The sequence below is a fragment of the Lissotriton helveticus genome, chromosome 11, assembly GCF_964261635.1.
Source record: "Lissotriton helveticus chromosome 11, aLisHel1.1, whole genome shotgun sequence".
Taxonomy (NCBI): Eukaryota; Metazoa; Chordata; class Amphibia; order Caudata; family Salamandridae; genus Lissotriton; species Lissotriton helveticus.
Window position 1 is genome coordinate 599,107,328 of NC_136072.1, and position 21,967 is coordinate 599,129,294.

Genomic DNA, 21,967 nt, shown 5'->3' on the forward strand with positions numbered 1-21,967 from the left:
TGTGAGTTTACAAACCACAAAGCCTATAGTAAGCAAGGAGGGGGTGTGTAATCACAAGGAAACTTTTAGAATGTCCCCAAGATGTCTTTAGGAAACCGAGCAGCTAGCCTTCGACCTAACAAGTAATGATAAATTAGCACGTGCGTAAGTAGGAGCGCGCGGCTCTGCGCTAGTGCATTAGAGAGGAGTGCGAAGCACGGTGTGATGTGAACACTGAAAACGGACAACAGGTCTCTAACGGGAGGCTCGTTCCAGCTAACGGATTATGCGCGCACGCGCTGGGCTGCATCCGCACATGGCGCATGCGTAGCGCTCTGCCTTCTTTCTCCGGCTCGCAGTCATTCGTGCTGCAGCAAAAGAAGCGGCGCGAGCGCTTGCAACCGACAAGCGGTACAGAAGAGGGGAGCAGCGCACAGAACCGCCTCAGTCTGCCTGCACAGCACCGGGAACCCCCAGAAAACGCACCCCACATACACACCTTCCACTGACTCGCACCCCCCGCACGCATTCACGCTCCTCTCGCACCCCCAGTTGTGATACAAAGTCCGGGTTCCCCTCAGCGCAGCCATGGCGAAGGAAGAGGAGAAGGAAGCCGGAGGCAAGCCTGAATCCAGCTGGAAGGACTTCATCTATGACCCCCGCAACGGACAGTTCCTGGGTCGAACCGCCAGTAGTTGGGGTAAGAAGAGAGGGCTCACACTGCTGGAATCATTGTGTTCAGTGCATTATTTTGTGTTTTTTTTACTGTCGTTCATTTGTTACCGTTATTGCTACCCCCACGCCCCTTACAATCCGTGGGCAATTCTACATGGCGCCCTTGCAGTCTGTACCCCAAAAATCTACTATTTCTGTCATTCTACACCCTCTAAATGCTTATTTTATTTCCAGTCATTCTACACCCTCTAAATGCTTATTTTATTTCCAAAGTGTGCACCCTACCCACCTCCAAATCTTCCTTCCACTATCTCTCACTCCCGCCATACACCCCCCTTCCCCGTTTTAGCACTTGCGGCCACTGCACCTTACACTATCTGTTTAGACCTGGCACCATACACCCCTAACCATCGTTGCACCCCTTGGCCCTTACGCCGAACCGGAGAGGGGGCTCGCGGTGTTTCTCCGCAGTGAGGCTAAAAATAGAGCCAGTGACAGGGCGATGGGAGGGGGCGTGTGATGACGATCGTGGCCCCCTCCCCCATGCTGGGCTTAGACAGCGGTGTTTCTGCCTATTGGGAGGATGTCTCGGCTCCTGCTCGCCGCAATGTGAGCCAAGGAGTGCTGCCGTTGCCACCCTCCCCTACCAATCTTCTACCGCTTTGCTGCAGTTACATCTGCATTATCAATACAGGGGCGCTTCTGTGCGCATAACCCGCTGGCTTTGGAAGTGAGGGAGAATAGAGCAGGTTGAATGAGTCGAGGGGTGCCCTGTTGTTTTTGGGCACGATAAGAGTCGTCCTCGGCCAAGGGCTAGGTGGGGTGTTTGCCATTGACAGGGGTGGTGTCTTGCCGCAGCAGTGACTGAATATAAGGCGGTAGCGCATGACCGTCTCTTGGCATGCGGGAAAGTAAGAGCCTGTCGGCGCAGGGCTATGAATCCTTGCTTCGAGAGCGACCGGCAGGGAGCCAGCGCAAGGTAAACGGAGAGCAGGGGGGCGGCTGGTGCAGAAAATGGGGACAATTCGAGATTGTTGAATAGAGGGGAGGGGAGGTGATGTATTTGACGGGATGCCTTTGGATAGCTGTGAAAAATGTGTGTAGATCTATCGGTGCAGTGCCATGAAAGCTAAGCAGAAGGCACAATAAGTGTTACAGTACTGGACGGACTGTGCTTAGCGCCTATGAGCATTATATGCGGTGCTTGAACAACTGGGCATCTAATTCTAGGCACTCTGTTCCGGGGGGGCAGTTTGCTGCTGAGCATTGCCGGTTCGATTCCATTAAAAGTATATCTGTTTGTGTGGGGTGTCGGTGGATCCGTCTCGGCACATGACTAAGGCGCTGCGCTGTCAGAACATGGGAAGGGGGAGTGCATCACGCCTGTCTCCGCGAGGATCGGAGGGCCGTGCGCCAGTGCAGAGCTGTCTGAGAGTAGGGGGTTGTGTGTGCTAGTAGGGCGATTTCTAAGAATGGGCGGTGCTAATGCATGGCTCTGAGTGGTCGACTGCCATGTCAGTCTGAACTAGGGGGCGGCTGCCTTATCCTCCGAGCATTGGGCCGGGGGCATAGCGTGCTCTCGCCGCTGCGCCGTGCCTCTGCTGCAGTGCAGAGCGAGCCCTCTGTCACGCAGCGCAGCTGTTGAACTTGTGCCAGGTGCTGTCCCTTGCGGCACCGGGTGCCGCAGAGCACACCGCTTGGGGAGGGGGGATGCCTGCGGCGTGGGCACCGCTCTGGGATTCTGCCTCCGGCTCCTGTAACTTTAACAGTGGGACGCGCGCGTGTAACAGAGGGGGGCAGCAGTGCGAGCTCCCCAACGAATACGAATGCAGTCCTCATGCGGCTACCAATGCGGGGCAGTGGTCTCCTGTTCTATACCTTGAGGGATGCTATTAACCAACGCTCGGCTACCTTCTAGGGCCTTGGTGCTCCATAGAAGTGAAACGCGTGGCTTTAGTCGCCTACCGTCCCTGTACCGTATTTTCAGGGCCACTGGAATTATGCGGCGTGAAGGACCCTAACGGATGCCGGTGCTGTCCAAATTAAGTAAAAGACACATTATGCAGCACATTTTGTGGTAGTATTACTTCATTACTGTGTCGTTGTTAAATTTATTTAACACTGTTTGGGTGCAGGTTTCACCTCGTTAGTACCAGTATAACACCCACGTGTAGTAATAAGAGATAGAAAGGTGACCAATCAACCTTTGCGAAGGTACTTTCACTGCACAGCAAAACGTGTTGCTGCATATTTAGTAACTTTTGCAGGTTATGCAGCAGATGGTGGCTTATGTGGCAAAGGCAGTACATTAATAATTATATGCGGAAACGCAGCAGCTACATATTCACATAATGCCAGTGGCCCTGCTTATATTTGGCTCTTTCACTTCTGTGTACTCCGAGTATGGCTTAGGTTGTTCTTAATCTCGCTAGAAACGCTATTTCTTTCTATTGCCCTGCATTGACAGTTCCCGCTTACCTGCCAGTTTCTAAGCCTTTTCAGTGGCGATCCCTTTCCACCCATGGGTTTTGACGTTTGTTACAGCATTCCACTTTACTTACCCCAGTCTCTATGCAATACCTACTTAACATGCCCCCAGTATGTGCCCTAACACTATTTCACTGGCTTCCATTTAATCTTATCCCCACTTGCATCACAATACTGCCCGAATTAATTACTTTAGTTCCTTTGGGTAATTTTAGGTCTCGTCTAGTCGGTGTTTGCGCTGTCTCTTCGAAGCATATTGTATTCAGAATATGGGCTTTAAGCTACTCCTAGTGCTTCTGGTTGGTTGGTTGGTTGGTTGGCCTGCCTTTTGGAAATTCCTTTACTGTGGTTGGCCAATAATGTCAATATCAAAAAGAGAGGTAGGGAGAGTAGAAAGACACTCTTATTCCCCGGTAATAGTCAGTAAACAAAGAAAGTGTCCACCAGTAGTATTCAACCACATTTAGCGCTTTCTGCACCTGTGGGAAGAAATGACAAGGACATACAGATAGGACACATCATTTTTATTAACTTGTCCCTAGTGATCATTAGAATAAAGTAAATTTTGATACATTACGGACTATTTTTTAACCATCCACCACTCACTAATTTTCTCTGCACATCACTGCCTAAACTCACTATCCCGCTCCGCAGTAAATCTGGCGTTGTAGCACACCAAAGAGACACTCGGTCTCTTTGGTGGGGCCCGATGATGAAGCATGTCATCACTAGGTGGTGAGTGAGGGCTTTCTTTAACGTCTTAAGTGAAGCTGTTTACTTGTTCCAGACTGTGGTTGAATACTACTGGTGGACACTCTTTCTTTGTTTACTGGTTGGCCAATAATGTCCATCTGTCCCGCCTTTGGGTGCTTGATTCCCTCCCACAGGACATCACCAATTTATTTCCTTTGGTTGCCATCCCTGGTTATCTGTTGCCTCCTTGGTCGCAGATGCACCCCCTCCTTCCCATTATTGCTGTCGTCCTTCCCGGTTTTCTTTGTAGTGCTTGTTTAGTTTTGTAGCAATCGCTGCACACAATGCTTTAGTTTTAAACCTCTTAAGCTAAAGCACATGCCGCAATTGCTACAAAAGTAAAGAAATAAAAACAAAATGGCGTCAGCCCGCCTTTGTTTTTCTATTTATTGACTTTTGTGGCAATGGCTGCATGCCACTCTACAGCTTTGAACATCTAAAGTGCAGCATGCTGGCATTGCTAAAAAAAAAAAGTCAATAAATAAACAAATAAAGGCGGACGGATGCCGCATTTCTTTTCCATTTATTTACTTTTATAGCAATCGCGGCACGCCACACTTTACTTTTAAACATATTAGGCTAAATCGCGGCGTGCCACGATTGCTACAATAGTAAATAGAAAAAATACATTGGGCGCGCAATGGTTTTTTGTCTTCTATTTAATGACTTTGTAGCATGCTGCGTTTTAGCTTTAAACATCTAAAGTTCCACGTTCCGCCATTGCTACAAAAGTCAATAAATAGAAAAACAAAGGCAGATAGACAACACATTTCTTTTCAATTTGCAAAGCCAATAGCTCTAGAGTTAACGAATGCAAGACCTATTGCATTGCAAATCTTGTTTATAACCGGAGCTAGCTCTATGATCATCCAGAACATTTGCATATATCCTAATTGAGGTAGGGCCTTCTAAAATTTAAGGTGCCCTATACAGATTGATACTTTGTGTTGAGAGGAGCAAGTTACAGAAACCTGCCTGTGATCAGGCATTGGGTGGGTAGGGAACATGTACCATTAGAGGGTCACTGTAATTATGCAGCAGGGTAAACTAAAGTGTGCAGCAAGAAAAGTCAAATTATGCAGCATAAATCGGCACATTTTGTGATTGTATTACTTAACTTTTTTGTTATTTTTACACATGGTAGCAGTCTCTGGGCAAAGATAACTCCTTTTGATTAGTACCAGTTTTTGCACCTAAACACAACAATAAACAATTAAAAGTTGACCACTTAACCTTTATAAAGGTCCTTCTACTGTGCAGAGACACGTACTGCCACATCTTTAATGACTTTTGATCCATTTGAGCTAGGAACCAGTTTTTTATTTATTGCAAAATCGCAGAATATGCAGCAGATGATAAATTATGTGTCAAATGCGGCAAATCCATACTTACCTAGGAAATACAGCAGAATTTCATAAATCCACTGGCCATGACTCTGAGGCATTATAGCACAGTTCACTCCTGTGTTTTTTGTTTTTTTAACATTAGTTTACTTATAGGTTTACTTATTAGTTAGAAGATGGGGAGATTTACTGCGAATCACTTGCTGTTCGGTCTGCTGCAGAGGCCAGGTGTATAATCCCAGTTTTCTAAGCTTCCCTTGTACTGTATTATAGTTGCATTTAGATAGTGCAACATACCTCTGACGAGGTGTTGACGTGCATTACAGATGAGTAGTATTCTACTGCGTGGTCGTGCTTTGGATGGGTGTCTGTAATCAGGTGACCTATATCTGTAGTGTGCATGTTGTGTGTGAGGACCTCTGACCCTACCCTCCTTACTTCCCCCTCACCTCTCCCCCGTCCTTCTCCTCCATCCTACTCCCACCTCCCTTCCCTCCTCCCTCTTAAAAACCCCTCCCAATTGACCATCCCCCCCCCCATCCCAATCTGTAGCCCCCCGCCTTTACCTCTTTCTATCTATCATTCAAAGCATTTGTAAAGCGCACTACCTACCCGTGAGGGTCTCAAGGTGCTGGGGGGGGGTGTGGGATGCTGCTACTGCTCGAAGAGCCATGTCTTTAGTCTTCTGAAGGACAGCAGGTCCTGGGTCTGCTGTAGGTGGATGGGAGGGTGTTCCAGGTCTTGGCGGCGAGGTGGTACCTCACCCACAGCTCAGGCCTTAATCTCTTCCCCCGCCACTATATATGTAAATATATCTGCTCTTGCTTTGTTCTCAATTAGACCTCAACTGAACGTTTGTTTTTATTTATTGTTTCTATTATGTTTTGTTTGCGCAACTCTTGTAATCTTGTTATTCACACATGTAAAGCGCTCTGATACCTCCGGGTCTAGCCAGCGCTATATAAAACCTTTCAAATCAATCAAATAAACAATAAGTGTGCATGCCCCTTGGCGAGAATTCAATCAAAAAGGGAGATGGGACACTTAAGCGATTGGAAGCTTGCAAATGGAAAAATAGAAGTGTGTGAATGCAGTGTGGCCTACCTGAGAACTGATTTTGTGTAGTAGTTAAAGTATGGCATAGACTTAGACCCCGTTGCAGCAAATGTGTAGCTGCACAGATGCTTGGCTGTGGAGAACCATGAGAATAGATGTGGTTGCACATGTCAAAATACCTACCATCTTTTGAGTAGTCTGTTTACAAGGTGCTGAATAAGGAACGTAGGAAAGCTCCCACAGACAAACAACAAGTAATGGATATTGTGCAACCAGCCATGGTTTATGATCTGAGGCGTCCACCTGGATACTGCCACTGGATAGTCATTCTAAACCAGCCATAGTGTATGCTATGACTGTCTTGCTGTGTAAAACAGTGGAGCAACCGTTACACAACCAACAACAGTGTATGCTTAAGTTGTCCACCCAGAGCGTCGGGGAGCAACCCATAGAAATGGCATTTCACAACCTGCAGTCGTATATAATCTGAGAAACATACGTGCCGATAGACCCTATTCAGGCAGGACACTCCTGATTTTTTTCTGTAAGCCAAAATGGCTTTATTTTACCCGTTTCACCCCTGAAATTGCCTCTGCTTTAAAAGAGTTAAGTGGGGAGAGTACACTTCCCCCACTTTTTCTCCCAACTCTCCCACATAAGTGTTCTGAAATGTTTGCATGTATGGAGAAATGTACGCAGGAGTGTCGGAGTGACTCGCAGGAATGTGCAACCAGGTGTAGCATATGTTCTGCAGAGGCTGCCGGGAAGTGTCGGGGAAACGTCCACTTCCGAATAGGCCCCTCCCCTTCCATCCCTTGCCCTGATGTTCCAGCGGTGACTCCCTGATTTGGGACCGCCTTCCCTGGCCTGCATGGTTGAGAGTGGGGCTTTTACGGAGATGCACTCCCTTGTGATATGTCACCGGCGTTCCATGCCACAGCCCTCCTCGGTTGGCATTACTGCACATTGTGATATTTGGATATCTTTATTCATATGTGTTTCCAATACAGTGACTTTTGGATGACCATGTTTTAGGACATAGGTATTGCCACATGACACCAGTATTGCCACATCACACCAGTCTATCTGCCAACGGAGAGACGGCTGTCTCAGCAGGATGGCAGCGAACACTGCTGTTAACATGGCCGCAGCTCTTCTGATATACAGCAATGAATGCATTCCTCTTGATGAAAAACCTGCGAGGGGCCGATGCCGCTCATTGGCCTATCCCCTGCCTCCTTGTGTCTGCCGGGGGCTTTCGCTCTGACGAGCGCTCGCCATTCAGGCGCGCTAAAGCCTCCCCCTGCACTTGACGGCCGAAGCTGGGATTTTCCACTCACGCTCTTCCCTTATGACTTGTGGACTCCGGCGCCCCAGTCATTCTTTTATTCATAATGCGAGCCAGCGTGGGCTAGAATGAATCGGTGTCGGAGAAACACAATGTATGTCGCCTGACAGCTGTAAGGCGTGTAAGAAATGCGAAGGAGCTACATTATTGCATCGGGGATTATCCACGTTCGAATCTCTAGGATCAGCAGATATGTATGGACTGGCAGATCTGCGGCACATAAAATAATTTATCCAAAGGAGACTGGACGTTGAGTCGCATGCGCATAACACGACCAGTGTCCAAGCCAGTAGGCCTGTCCATGTATTCGTGATCGGATACATTTTACGTTGATTTAGAGAGGTGGGAAATCCTTCTGAGGAGTATAAGGAACCGTCGTTAGTTATTGTATCTTATTCGCATAATTCAGCTTCCCAGTATGTAGTACTATTTCTCTGGCATTTATAAATCTTGCTACAGTTTTATGTAAACGTTGAAAGCTCTGTCGGACAACACAAAGCAGACCTCCAGTACGTTGCAGTGAGACAAACTGTATTGAGATAAAAGCTGTCGTGTCATACAGAAAACGGTTCCATGAGACCTGGCCCGTTTGAGAGCAATGTGCAGTGGATATTGATGCGGTCTTGACCTCTGTGCCATGAACTATGACTATCATTCTAAGCTCTTCCCTCCGGGAGTGCTGTATCAGGCGAACGTCCCATCACAATGTGTTGGTCTCCAATTGTCAGTGATGTGTGCCTGGGTGATGTGCTTACCCGTGCTCGCTAGTCCAAGTTCCTGCCACAGAAGCCATGCACGAGTGCTGGCAATTAGCCCTCTGATTTCTTGTTCTTCTCTGAGTGCCAGACACACAAGCAATATTTACACGGGGTAGTCCAGTCATATTAAATTTATTCAGTCATAGCAAATAGACCATAAACGTTTAGAAAACTGTACATTATACAGTGAAACATAGCAATTTAAAACAACTCCCCCAAATGGAAAGTTGTTACGCAGAAAGAACATCGCATGGAATCTGTTCCAAGTGCAGTTGTACATAATTAAAACATCGGTCATAAAATCATGAAAATACACAGGATTAGCGTTAATTCTACCCCAAAAGCCGGTACAGTCTAGGTAAAACTCAAGATTAAACAAGCATTTGCATAGCCAATAGGTCTTGCTTGCGGGACCTTATAAGTATTTAGTTATGCAGCACAATATCCTTGGTGCAACAACATCAACTGTTGCATGGCTAAACACTTATAAGGTCCCAAAGGCGAGACCTATTGGCTATGCCAATGCTTGTTCTAAACTGTTGTGAAGTCATGTTGTGGTAGTTTCACTGTTAAGTATGTGTGTAACACTTCAAACCTAACACATTGCATCTTAAGTTAAACCTGACTGCTCTGTGCTGAGCTACTAGATGGTGAGCACAGGTTAATTTAGGATATATCTATGACTTACCCCGACTAGGATTGTGCTTCCAGCTTGAACAGGGTGCACACCCCTGCCAACCAGAAACCCAATTTCTAACTAGCATAGCCACACTACCTCCCTGAGAAACCTTTGACTGCTCACCATCACAACCACAGAGTTAAATGCTGAAGAGTTGTACTTGGCTCAGTCAGCAGTCATTGTAGGTTTGATCCCAGGACATCAGAGGCAAATAATATCAACCCTAGCGGTTGAGGCAAAGTTTTCCTTATTGCTCACTCACACATTGGGGTCGCACAGCCACTGTTTTAGATGTTATTTGAGACACGGGCTGTCACTAAGCCATAACATTGACAGTGTTTGAAAAATTATCATTAGGACATAACACTTTACATGAGGTTGCATTAGGCTATAACATGTATGTGTTTTGATCCTAGAGATGTCCCTATATCATTGATTGCTGGTTCAAGCAGAATGTGAAAGATGCCCTCTCGGCTCCACACCTTTTCTTCATGTGCACACACAGGCAATGTCCTAACTCATTTGTAATCACAACATTTTTAGTTTGTGATGCTGGTTTGGTTGCACTGTGGTTGTGCAGACACTGTAGCAGGAAAAGAACACAGGGCCTGTCTCCGCAAAGAACAGCCCTTGACAGTTTAATTGAAAAGTTGTATCCAGCGGTGGGCAACAACGAGACCTGGGCATTGATGAGGAACACAATGCAGTTTAATTATGTAACCTGGAGAGGGCCGCGTGGCGGAGGGGGCGTGGAGGGTGTTTCTGGTATGGCCTATCTGTGTTTAACTAGTTACGCATCAGCAGCAAAAGAAAATACACAGCAGGCGGACACCCACCGAGACTGTATGCTACCTTTGTAAAGCATGTTTTTTTATTAAATTGAGAGCATTGAAGGGCATGGTGTCTAGAATAATTTAACCTTCATAAATATGTCGACATACATGCATAAATGTAGGCAAAATTCAAGCAGTTTTTTTCTGTTGAGTATATAAAATGCGTACCCTTGATACGTTGGTTTAACGTCGCAATAGGTGTTTCCCTGAGAAATCCCTTGAATGGGCGGGATGCAATTCATCTGCATGCCTGCTGCGTACTGCGATCCAAGCCGTGCACCCGAACATCAAACGTGGCCAGGATCACAACAGGCGCTTCCCTTCCTCTGCTGCCCCCTCCTCTCCAGGAAGCTCCTAATCTCGCATAACGTACTCCACTCTGGGGCTTGTCAGGAGCCGGCCAATAGCATCAGTGGGAATGAGGGAATACACACAGCCTGGAACCAGCAGTCAGTTTCTGCAGGTGAAAGACTGGTTTAGATAAGAGGAAATTGGGGGGGCGCTGCAATCTGGAGGGGGTGAAAGGAAACACAACAGGAGGAGATCCGCTGCTTTTTTCTCCCGTATCTTTTTTTTTTTTGTTGTTGTTGTTGTTTGTTTTTCTCGCCGAGTCTTCGCAGCTGAGGGCTGAAGCTAATTGATGTAAAATGTACAATGTGCAGCTCCCCTCTCTTGGCACCTCTGCTGCTTTAGTGCCCAGACATCCGCGGCTGGAGCTGTGTTCGGAGTCTTGAACAGAGCAAGAAACAAAAGGGGACCCCCCAAGAACTCATTTGAAGGCTTTTTCTAACGATGACACAAGTCTTGGTGTGTATTCAGAGTATGATTTTGGAATGCAGGGCTTATATTGCCTACAGCAGGGTCTACCTGCTTTACAGGTGAGCCACGGACACCCCAGATTCGGTCAGAGTGGCTGGTTCACATCAATTTGGGGAACATAGGGTAGCAATGCACTTTTCTCCAATATAGGGAGCCCCAAAATCAAAGTACAAACAGAAGCAGACTCGCTACAACTGTTTGTTAAATAATTCACTCTGAGATTTAAAAAAACAAGCGTGTACGCCTTGCTCTGAAAGAGGAGGCGGCAGTAGAGGGAGAGGAGAGAGGAAGGGGCCTGCGCCTGTTTCCCTTGCGGGAACGAGCAGGAACCATCTGTTAATTACAAACAGATGGTTTCAAAGCTCACTCCCGCAAGGGAATCGCCAAATGTGCACGCGTTGCCATTGAAAGCAATGCAACCCGTGCATGTTTTTGGGCCAAAAACTGAATAGATTACTAAAGGTCTTCTCTTATGCAGCACATGTGCGCTGCGTAGGCGAGACCTAAAAAGGGACAGAAAATTGATCACAGGTAGTAAAACACTAAAATATGTCCTTATTAATCGCGCTGGCCATACCATCTCTTGTCTTAAGCACCATCCTCAGAAAAGAGTGCACAATAAAAGAAATCTCCTCGGATCCCACAGATTGTAAAAAGTACAAGGCTTCTGTGCATTAACGCAGCAAGTGCCTAATTAAGAGGTTTCAGAACCATAGCTCTAAGAGCAGCATAAAAGCTACAGAAAAAAGTAGCATGTAAAGTGTTTAGAGCTGAGACCTGATCACACTGACAATGCACTAAAGTATGCAACCAGTTATTATATTGTAATTGCATTTATATAGCGGTTAGTATCCCTGATGAGGCTTCAAAGTGCTTTTTTTGGTGAGTAGCAAGCTACTCCGGAACCCATAAAGGATTAGTGATGAATTAGTATATTGAAATATGAAAGAAATTTGAGTGGTGGATATTAGTCAGTTATTTGGATAGAGCAGGATAGCGGAGGGATAGAAGAAGGGAAAAGGTTTGCATTTATAAAGTGCTCGATACCCCTGATGAGGTGTTGAAGCGCTTTTTCGGCTAGTAGCACACTACTCTGGAACCCATAAAGGATTAGTGGTGAATTAGTATAGTGAAATATGAAATTTGAGAAGTGGACTTATTAATCTGTTTTGATTAAAAAGGATAGTGGAGGGATAGAGTGAAGGATTTAGACTTTTAAACCTTTTTTTTGGAGGTCATAGCAGTAGGAGGAGGCTTGGCATCAGTAAAAAGGGATGTGGAGTGGAAGAGTTGGAGGGAAGAGTTTGGAAAGGCTTGTTTTGGGGGATCGGTATAGTAAAAGAGGTATCAGATGATGGAAGGAAGGCTAGAGTAGAGGAGAGTCTAGAAAGTGTTATTTTGGGGATCGTAGTCGTGGTATGGGGTTTGGGATGAATGAGAGTGAATGTAGAGGATAAATTGATTGAGCTATAGGGTGAGAAATATGGCAGTGCATTGGGAAGGGTAGAAGAAAGAGGTTTGAGACGAGTCGGAGAGTTGAGGTAGAAGATATATTTAGGGAGAGAAATAGGGTAGTGCATTGGATATGCTGAATTAGAAGAAAGTAGATCCATAAGTACATGTAAAGTATATAGATGCATGAAGTAAGTATATGTAGCTTAAAGATATTGATCTAAGTATAGGGTGAGAAATATGGCAGTGCATTGGGAAGGGTAGAAGAAAGGTTTGAGACGAGTCGGAGAGTTGAGGTAGAAGATATATTTAGGGAGGCTTAGGGTGAGAAATAGGGTAGTGCATTGGATATGCTGAATTAGAAGAAAGTAGATCCATAAGTACATGTAAAGTATATAGATGCATGAAGTAAGTATATGTAGATTAAAGATATTGATCTAGGTATAGGGTGAGAAATATGGTAGTACATTGATTATGCTTTTTGAGGAAAAAAGTAATAAATATATAGATCCAAGTACATGAAAGGTATATAGATGCATAAAGGAAGCAAGTATAGGTAGATTAAAGATGCATTAGATAAACTCTGGTTTTCAAGTGTTGTTGTAGTTACTTTAAAAAAAAAAAACCATAATTATTCTACATGTTGATACAAAGTAATACACATATATATAGGTACATATCTATAGTACAAATACATACTTATATACAGAGGGGTATGCTGTATATTTGTTTGCGTTTGGTGCTTATGTGGGGAAGAGCCAATTCTTGAGTAGTTTTCTGAAGATAAGATGGTTGTCCGTGGATCTTATGTGGGGGGGTGGTAAAGAGTTCCATAGTTTGGCTGCTTGAACATAGGATGTGCCACCAATGTTTTTTCTCTTGTATCTTGGGATTTTGAGGTGAGGTGTCACTCTAGAGCAGAGATGTTCCTTTGTTGTATGTGTTTGGCGATTTTATTCCTGATGGAGAGTGGTCCAATTTCATGTATCGCTTTGTGGGTGATACAAAGCAGCTTGAACATGGATCTTCTGGCAACCGGTAACGAATGCAGGACTTTCAAGGCAGGGGAGATGTGGTCTCGCTGTTTCATATGCAAGAGTAGTCTGGCAGCCTAGTTCTGAATACGTTGTAGTCTTTTCATGGTTGTTAAAGGAGATCCATGGTAGAGACTTGGCTTAATCGGGTTTGGACAGAATAAGGGAGATGGTAGCTTGGACCTTGTGTGTAAATCCCAAATGGGGGAGAGATTTGTTGCAGAGTTCTTATAGTAACAAAGCTTGATCTTGCTAGTTTGTCCACTTGGGCATTCATTGATAGCTTGGAGTCCATGGTCATTCCAAGGTTTCTTACTTCCTTCGATACTTTAGGCGCACTTAGGAAAGGTGAGCAGTCTTTGGAATATGTTGAGACAAAACCTGAGGAGAATAAAGTGCATTTAGTGTTGTGTATCAAATGTTAAAGATCAAGATGCAAGTATTGAATACCGAAGGAAGTGAAGACACCCTGGCCCGTCTATCTTTCTCTCAGTGCGTGTAACTTGTGTCCCTCAGTGTTGTCTGTGGTATGGCTGCCATAGATCGGAGGGGTTCTTCAAATAGGTCCCAACTGCCCAAGGCCAATTTCAATTCCCTAACACCTCTCAGCCATAGGATATCTAGGGAGTTGTCCCGGGGTGCCCGGAGACTCGAGAGTTCGACTGTCCTCTACTGTGCTAACCGGCAACTCAATAGAAGGAGAGGCAGAGAACTTAAATAGGCTTCTCAAAGAAGGTTTTATTTGGGTAGAAGTCTTTCTCCTTCTGCTGGTGATGCGTTCTCTGGCGAACGCCGCAGGGTCGTAGGCCGGAGGGCGGGGTTGATCCAGTGTGACTCTAGAGATGGTTCCACACGTCCTCCGAACCAGGGGCCTCCGTATGAAAGAGAAGAAGACAGATGTGGATCAGGACTGTATACTGCTACACGCTAAGGGACCGGGAGTGAGGGAAACCCGTGCCACGTGGTATATACAGAGATCGTATACGGAGAGGAAGTGCTCGTGAGGGGGGATCAGGGGCACTTTACACTGGCTGTACGGGTCACTCTATAACAGGCGGGACTCGACTTCCCATCCACCCTGCCATACGACCCCGTACCTGTTGTAGCCACGCTCCTCCCGTGGGACCGTGGCGGGGCGGCTCGCAGATCTGTTGGCCTCCTGGCTTCTCCGTCTCCTCCGCTTTCCTCTGGCTAACGTCCTCCGACTCCTCACAACGACTGCTCACACGCTCCCCTGCTCCTCGGCTCGCTTCTCGGGAAACGCTGTTCGCTGCTTCCTTGATCCGGGTCCCTTTTGACGCCGGCGCGCCATCCTCTGGGGGCAGGGCTACCCGTGCAGTGTCCAGCCCCTTAAAGGAATAGGTGTCGTCCAGGTCCGGCGTCGGCCACCAGTATTCAGGGTCGCCGGTCCTCCAGTCCGAGTCCACATGAGGGCCAGGCGGCTGGGGAGAGGGAACGGAGTCAGGTGAGATAGCGGGGTCGGACCACCAGTCCGTGGTCTCACCCCCTTCTAGGGGCCCCCGGCGACCCACCCCGTCACACTCCTCCACCCCTGGACTCTCCCGATCGGGGAGAGGAAACACCCGGGACAGGAAGTCCGCGTTCCCATTGTCTTTCCCCTTTTTATGCAGGACAGAAAAGGAATAGGGTTGTAGGGAGAGGAACCAACGGAGCACCCGGGGATTGTGACTGCTATTCTGGTGCATCCATCTCAATGGGGCATGATCGGTATGGAGGATGAATGGCCGGCCCTCCAGGTAATAACGCAGCTTCTCCACTGCCCATTTGATGGCCAAGCACTCCCGTTCTATTGTGGAATACTTGGCCTCCCTCGGGAACAGCTTCCTACTGATGTCTAACAGGGGGTGTTCAAAACCATCGGGACCCTTCTGGGACAGGACCGCCCCCACCCCTGCATTGGAGGCGTCCGTGGCCAGAACAAAGGGTTTGTTGAAGTCGGGGGACATCAATACCGGGGCAGAGGTCATTGTGCTTTTCAAGACAGAGAAGGCCGCGAGAGCACCCGGGGATGGTTGTTGTAGCTCACTGGGCCTCACATCTTTTCTCAACAGGTCCTTCAGGGGAGAGGCTACTTCAGCGAAATTGGGAATAAAACGTCTGTAGTAGCCTATGAGGCCTACAAAGGCCCTCAATTCCTTTTTTGTAGATGGAAAGGGGACTGCTGTTATGGCCCTCACTTTCTCGGTCTGTGGGGCTATGTGTCCCTCCCCCAGAACGTACCCCAGGTAGGTCACTCTGGAAAAAGCGGCTCGGGGCTTTTTGGTGTTGATATGGAGTTCTGCCTTACGTAGAGCGTCCAGAATAGTTTGTATGTGTTGTAGGTGTTCTTCCCAACTCCTGCTGAAGATTACTATGTCGTCCAGGTAGGCCGAACTGAAGGAGAGATAGGGATGCAGCACACGGTTCATGAGGCGCTGGAAGGTTGCCGGTGCCCCATGGAGGCCGAAGGGCAGGACGGTGAACTCATATAGGCCATCATCAGTCACAAAGGCGGTTTTCTTTCTGTCTTCCTCACGAAGGGGAACCTGCCAGTATCCCTTCTTGAGGTCGAGAGTGGTGATGTAACTGGCATCGCCGATCAGTTCATCAACCCTTGGGATCGGGAACGTATCAAAGGAGGAGATCGCAATCAGAGCGCGAAAGTCCATACAAAAACGTTTGGACCCGTCGGGCTTCGGGATCATCACAATCTGGGAGGACCATGCGCTGTTCGAGGGCCTGATAACCCCCAGGTCCAACATCTCCCGATTTCCTTCTTCACGGCTGCTTGTCGAGCAGCGTGGATCCGATAGGGTCTCTGTTTTACCACCTTCCCATCGGTGGTGTTGATCCGGTGTTCCACGAGGTTGGTGTGTCCGGGTAGATCAGAGAAGATGTGTGCATACGGACTGAGGACTCGGTGCAGGGACTCCTCCTCCTTATGGGACAATTCGGGATTCACCACGAGATTCCTTACTGTAGAAGGGGGTACAGGGTGAGGAGAGGCATCGTTTACCCCCCCTAGGGGTGGGACCCAACCATTCCTTCAAGAGGTTGATGTGATAGCTTTGGGTTTTACGCGCCGACAGGCGTAACCGATAGGTGTTGTCCCCAATAGTATCCACGACTTGATAGGGCCCCTGCCATTCGTTCTTGTTTTTTCCCCCCCTACAGAAGGGAGTAACACCAGTGCCCACTTCCCTACGGAGAGATGCCTCGGTCTCTTCCCCTTATCATAGTGTCTCTTCTGTGCGGCCTGCTTCCCTTCCAGGTTGGAGGAAGCAAGGGTCCTCAATTTGCCGAGCTTTGCTTTCAGCTGCCTCGTGTAGTCCAAGACTGTTTTCTGGTCCTGAATTTCCTCGTTCTCCCACAAGTCTTTGGTGATTTCCAATAAGGATCGGGGTAGGCGTCCTCATAAGAGCTCAAAGGAAGAGCAGCCCAGGCTGCTTTGTTTTTGCGCACGTAAGACGTAGAGGGCCAAGGGCAACAGCCGATCCCATTCCGGTCCTTCGGACGTCAACATCTTCTTGAGGACTGCCTTCAATGATTGGTTATATCTCTCGACCAGCCCGTCGGTCTGGGGTGGTAGACGGAGGTTCTCAAATGTTTAATGTTTAGAGTCTTGCAAATTTCCTTCATTAGTCTGGAGGTAAACGGCGTTCCTTGGTCCATCAACACCTCCTTCGGGAAACCAACCCTTGCAGACCGCTCCACAAACCGGTCCGAGATCGCAGCGGTGGTGGGGGCCCTCAAAGGAAACGCCTCGACGAACCTGGTGGCGTAGTCCACTAGCACCAACGCATACAAATGCCCTTTTGCCGTTTTCGGTAAGGGGCCTATCAAATCCATGCCCACGCGCTCAAAGGGGACTCCGACGATGGGCAAGGGGTATAAGGGGGCCGCACTTGGGCGATGCGTGTTCCGTCGCTGGCAGACTTCGCACAGGGCACAATAGTCCTGGACTTCCTTGTAGATGCCGGGCCAGAATAAGTATCTCAGAATGACATCCGTGGTTTTCTCCTTTCCTGCGCGTCCGGCTGTGAGATGGGTGTGCACGTCGAACAGTACCGGATCCCTAAAGGCCTTCGGTACTACCAGTTGGGGCTGTCTTTTCTCCTGGGATTGTCGGTATAGCAGCCCGTTCTTTATGTGAAAACAAGGGTATTCCAGGGTTTGCTTCCCTGTTGGGCGTGGGCGTTTTCCCAGGCGTTGAACAGGGTCCTGTCCTCAGCCTGGGCAAACCAGAAACTCTGGTCCGTAGCCCAAGGTTCCGGGGTGAGATAAGCGGGACGGGGGCCGCCTTTTATCAGAGTGGACGGCTCGAGAAAGTCCCTAAACAGCGAAAGAAAATCGGGATTATCGACCCCCAAAATAACATCCTCAGGCAATGAATCCACCACCCCTACTTGTACTATACAGGGCCCTCTCGTCTTGTGTTTCAGGGTGATGTGGGCCATAGGGTAGGGCTTTACGTCCCCATGGACGCATCGTATGTGTACTAGGGACTTCGGTACGTACTGGCTGGGGAGGACAAAACGCTCCTGCACTACCGACTGACGACAGCCAGAATCTAGGAGGACCCTAACCTGATAGCCATTCACCCCCATACTCACATAAAAGGATGCGCCCATTTCGGTGGAGTACAGGACAGTCCGGGGTAGATACCCAACCTCCATGGGCTCATCGGGGGTCGTTTTCTGGGACACATTCGGGCGATGTCCCCCCAGTCCCCACATTCGAAACATTGAGGCCCTCTGCCCATGGGGGAAACCATCCCGGGTGGTTTGGGGCGTAACTGTTCCATGAGGGGTTTGGGTTTTCTTTCCGGTTTAAGGGGAAGGGGGTGTTTGGAGGCCTTCTCGTTATCCCAGGGGAGGGCCTTAGGCTGGGCTCTCGCAAAGTTGGCTGCCATCTCGATAGCCTGTTCTATTCCCAGTCCGGAATGTTGGCGCAGCCATCGTTGGGTGGCGTAGGGGAGAGCGTCCATGAATTGTTCCAAATAGACCTTGTGGAGTATCTCCTCTTTGGTGCATGTCTCAGGGGTCAGCCACTTGTCGGCCGCCATTTTTAGACTAAAGAACAAGGTCTTAGGGTTCTCGCCAGGAATGCCTCTCTCCTTCCGGAACCGGACTCTGTAGGCTTCTTGATCGAGGCCTAAGTGGTCCAGGATCACTCCCTTGATGATGGCGTAGGGTGTATTGCCCAAGGGGTTCGCGGCCTGGTAGGCGGATTGCGCCTCGCCTGTGAGCAAAGGGGCAAGGAAGAAGGGCCACTTGTCCTCGGGCCACCCTAAGGCTCTGGCAGCCCTCTCTAAGTTCATCAAAAAGGCGTCGGGGTCTTCTCCGGAGAGGTATTTCTGGAGCGCTATGCCCGATGGGTGAGGGCTATGCACTCGTACGTCCCCTAGGGGGGTTGCAGGTGGAGGCAGCACATTCTTCAGACTCTCGATTTGGGCTGTGAACGTGGCTTTGAACAGCTCACGGTCGGCCTGAGCCGATAATTGCCGTTCTATTGCCCACTCGAGCTTCTCTTGTCCTTTTATGATGTGCTGGATTAGGGCGTCCATCTCAGGGGTACAGATGGTCTGGTCTTCTGGTCCCACTTCTGACACCAGTTTTCCCGGGGTGCCCGGAGACTCGAGAGTTCGACTGTCCTCTACTGTGCTAACCGGCAACTCAATGGAAGGAGAGGCAGAGAACTTAAATAGGCTTCTCAAAGAAGGTTTTATTTGGGTATAAGTATTTCTTCTTCTGCTGGTGATGCGTTCTCTGGCGAACGCCGCAGGGTCGTAGGCCGGAGGGCGGGGTTGATCCAGTGTGACTCTAGAGATGATTCCACACGTCCTCCGAACCAGGGGCCTCCGTATGAAAGAGAAGAAGACAGATGTGGATCAGGACTATGTATACTGCTACACGCTAAGGGACCGGGAGTGAGGGAAACCCGTGCCACGTGGTATATACAGAGATCGTATACGGAGAGGAAGTGCTCGTGAGGGGGGGGGGATCAGGGGCACTTTACACTGGCTGTACGGGTCACTATAACAGGCGGGACTCGACTTCCCATCCACCCTGCCATACGACCCCGTACCTGTTGTAGCCACGCTCCTCCCGTGGGACCGTGGCGGGGCGGCTCGCAGATCTGTTGGCCTCCTGGCTTCTCCGTCTCCTCCGCTTTCCTCTGGCTAACGTCCTCCGACTCCTCACAACGACTGCTCACACGCTCCTCTGCTCCTCGGCTCGCTTCTTGGGAAACGCTGTTCGCCGCTTCCTTGATCCGGGTCCCTTTTGACTCCGGCGCGTCATCCTCTGGGGGCGGGGCTACCCGTGCAGTGTCCAGCCCCTTAAAGGAATAGGTGTCGTCCAGGTCCGACGTCGGCCACCAGTATTCAGGGTCGCCGGTCCTCCAGTCTGAGTCCACATCAGGGCCAGGCGGCTGGGGAGAGGGAACGGAGTCAGGTGAGATAGCGGGGTCGGACCACCAGTCCGTGGTCTGACCCCCTTCTAGGGGTCTCCGGCGACCCACCCCGTCACAGGAGTGTGAGAGACCCAAACAATCCTTAATTAATCTATTTAAGGAAAGATAATCATTTACCCTAATCCTACATCACAATAGCAATGGGCTGGTCCTTATAATATCCTCAAGGTGCATACCCCCTACTTCCCTGTATGAAATAAATGAGGAAGTGGGTAGTGGTAAGCCCAATAGACACAGTGTGAAATTCTTTTCAGTAGTCTGATGTGGCATTGACGCCTGAATGCAGCACACCCCTGCGCCGTAGGTGGCTGGTCAAATCAGAATATTTAGCTCGGTAAATGACCAACATATAAGTAAGTGATCTTTTGCCTAGTTTAGCCACAAAGGAAACTAGCATTTGCAATGCAATATGTCTCTCATTTACGCGAGTCTGAGCTATTGGCATTGTAAATGACCATGCCTTTTATTTGTGTTGGTTTTTTAAACCTAAATAAAAGGCATTGTAATTTACAATGCTACTAGCTTAAACTCTCTGAAATGCGAGGCCTATTGCATTCCAAACGCTTGTTTAAGGTTCCTTTCATTCTTTATTTTATTGCTGAGTTGTACAAATTTTTTTAAAAAAACTGGTTACAATTATTGTACCAGCTCATCTGCCGGTGACTGATTGCAAGTGATGGGCATCGACCGTCATTTATAGGGACGTAGATTTGTTTTTTGGGTTTCGCCTGCCGAAGGCTGCGCTCTGCGCAGCTCTTCAGCGCAGGTGAAATCCTATGTCGTCAATAAGGACTCCTGGAACGTCCCACGGCTCTCATTGGTTAGCTCCATAAATGGAGGCTAGCCATTGAGTGCCGGATCTGTCCATCAAGGCTGGACCAGATTCGGGGGCGTTCCGGAGATTTTTTCCCAGGGCGGAGTTACGTTTTTTCCGTTCCCTCCCCTTTCACTGAAAGTGAATGCCGTCCGTGTCCTCTCCCGCCCCCTCCCGCCGTCCGTGTCCTCTCCCGCCCCCCTCCCGCCGTTTGTGTCCTCTCCCGCCCCCTCCCGCCCCCTCCCCCGCCCCCTGTGTCCTCGAATGGATCTCCCGCCCCCTCCCGCCGTTTGTGTCCTCTCCCGCCCCCTCCCGCACCCTCCCCCGCCCCCTGTGTCCTCGAATGGAAGGAATCTCTCTGAGGGAGTGAGTAATTCCAGGTCCCGCCCCCCTCCCGCCGTTTGTGTCCTCTCCCGCCCCCTCCCGCACCCTCCCCCGCCCCCTGTGTCCTCGAATGGATCTCCCGCCCCCTCCCGCCGTTTGTGTCCTCTCCCGCCCCCTCCCGCACCCTCCCCCGCCCCCTGTGTCCTCGAATGGATCTCCCGCCCCCTCCCGCTGTTTGTGTCCTCTCCCGCCCCCTCCCGCACCCTCCCCCGCCCCCTGTGTCCTCGAATGGAAGGAATCTCTCTGAGGGAGTGAGTAATTCCAGGAAATTAACCCGCCGCTCACAACTCAGCACATTCCGGAAGCATAACAACAGAGCGGGCCTCACCCCCAGAGAGCGGGGTGCGCGGGAGCCTACACCCGATCCTTAACCCGGTAAGAGAACGCACGCAGTATTCACCGTGGTGACTCTTGTATTCTCTATTTCGTTACAGAGCTAGGGGTTGTCTGTGGGGTCCGCTGGGGCCCAGAGATGACCCAGATCTTGGACCACTCTCCTCGTAGGCCGCTGTACCGCCGCAGACATTGGGAGGTCCACTCTCCTCGTAGGCCGCTGTACCGCCGCAGACATTGGGAGGTCCACTCTCCTCGTAGGCCGCTGTACCGCCGCAGACATTGGGAGGTGGGCCGGGCGAGTGGGGGGTGAGGGTACTGGCCTCGACCTTTCCACTGGTGGCTTCCACTTTGCCCTGACGTAGGGGAGAACGGACGCCGAGCCTTGCCAGCCCTTTAAGGGTTGCAGGAGGTCGGTTTCGAGACACGTGGTGCGGCCTGGGTGTGCCCGGGTTAGTGGTGGAGGCACATCTCCGCAGTACACACATTCATCTTAGTTAGTGGTAAGTGCTGTTTTACTATGTTTGGAACCCGTAAAGTGAAGGCCTCGTAATTATCTCTACTGCTAGCCCCTTGATGGATATGCAGCAGTTAGACGAACCCCCTGAGCCATTTCACCAGTTGGAGCACGCCCACTCCTGTGTAACCCGTTTTACTAGTTGATCAAATGCGATAAATGTAACCCCCCCCCCCATGAGACGGCCAGGATTTCCTAGTTCAATGCGTGCAGTCAACTGTCTGCTCGT

The 21,967-nt window shown here is 49.3% G+C and overlaps 1 protein-coding gene across 1 annotated transcript in view; it reads left to right on the forward strand.

Annotated features, from left to right (window-relative positions):
- Window positions 1-285: 285 nt before the first annotated feature.
- ATP1B3 (ATPase Na+/K+ transporting subunit beta 3) overlaps window positions 286-21,967 on the forward strand; it is a 303,008-nt gene continuing 281,326 nt past the window's right edge. Inside the window, exon 1 of the mRNA XM_078666402.1 lies at window positions 286-679. Coding sequence (XP_078522528.1) covers window positions 568-679 — 112 coding nt within the window. The 5' untranslated portion in view covers window positions 286-567. The remainder of the gene's footprint in view (window positions 680-21,967) is intronic.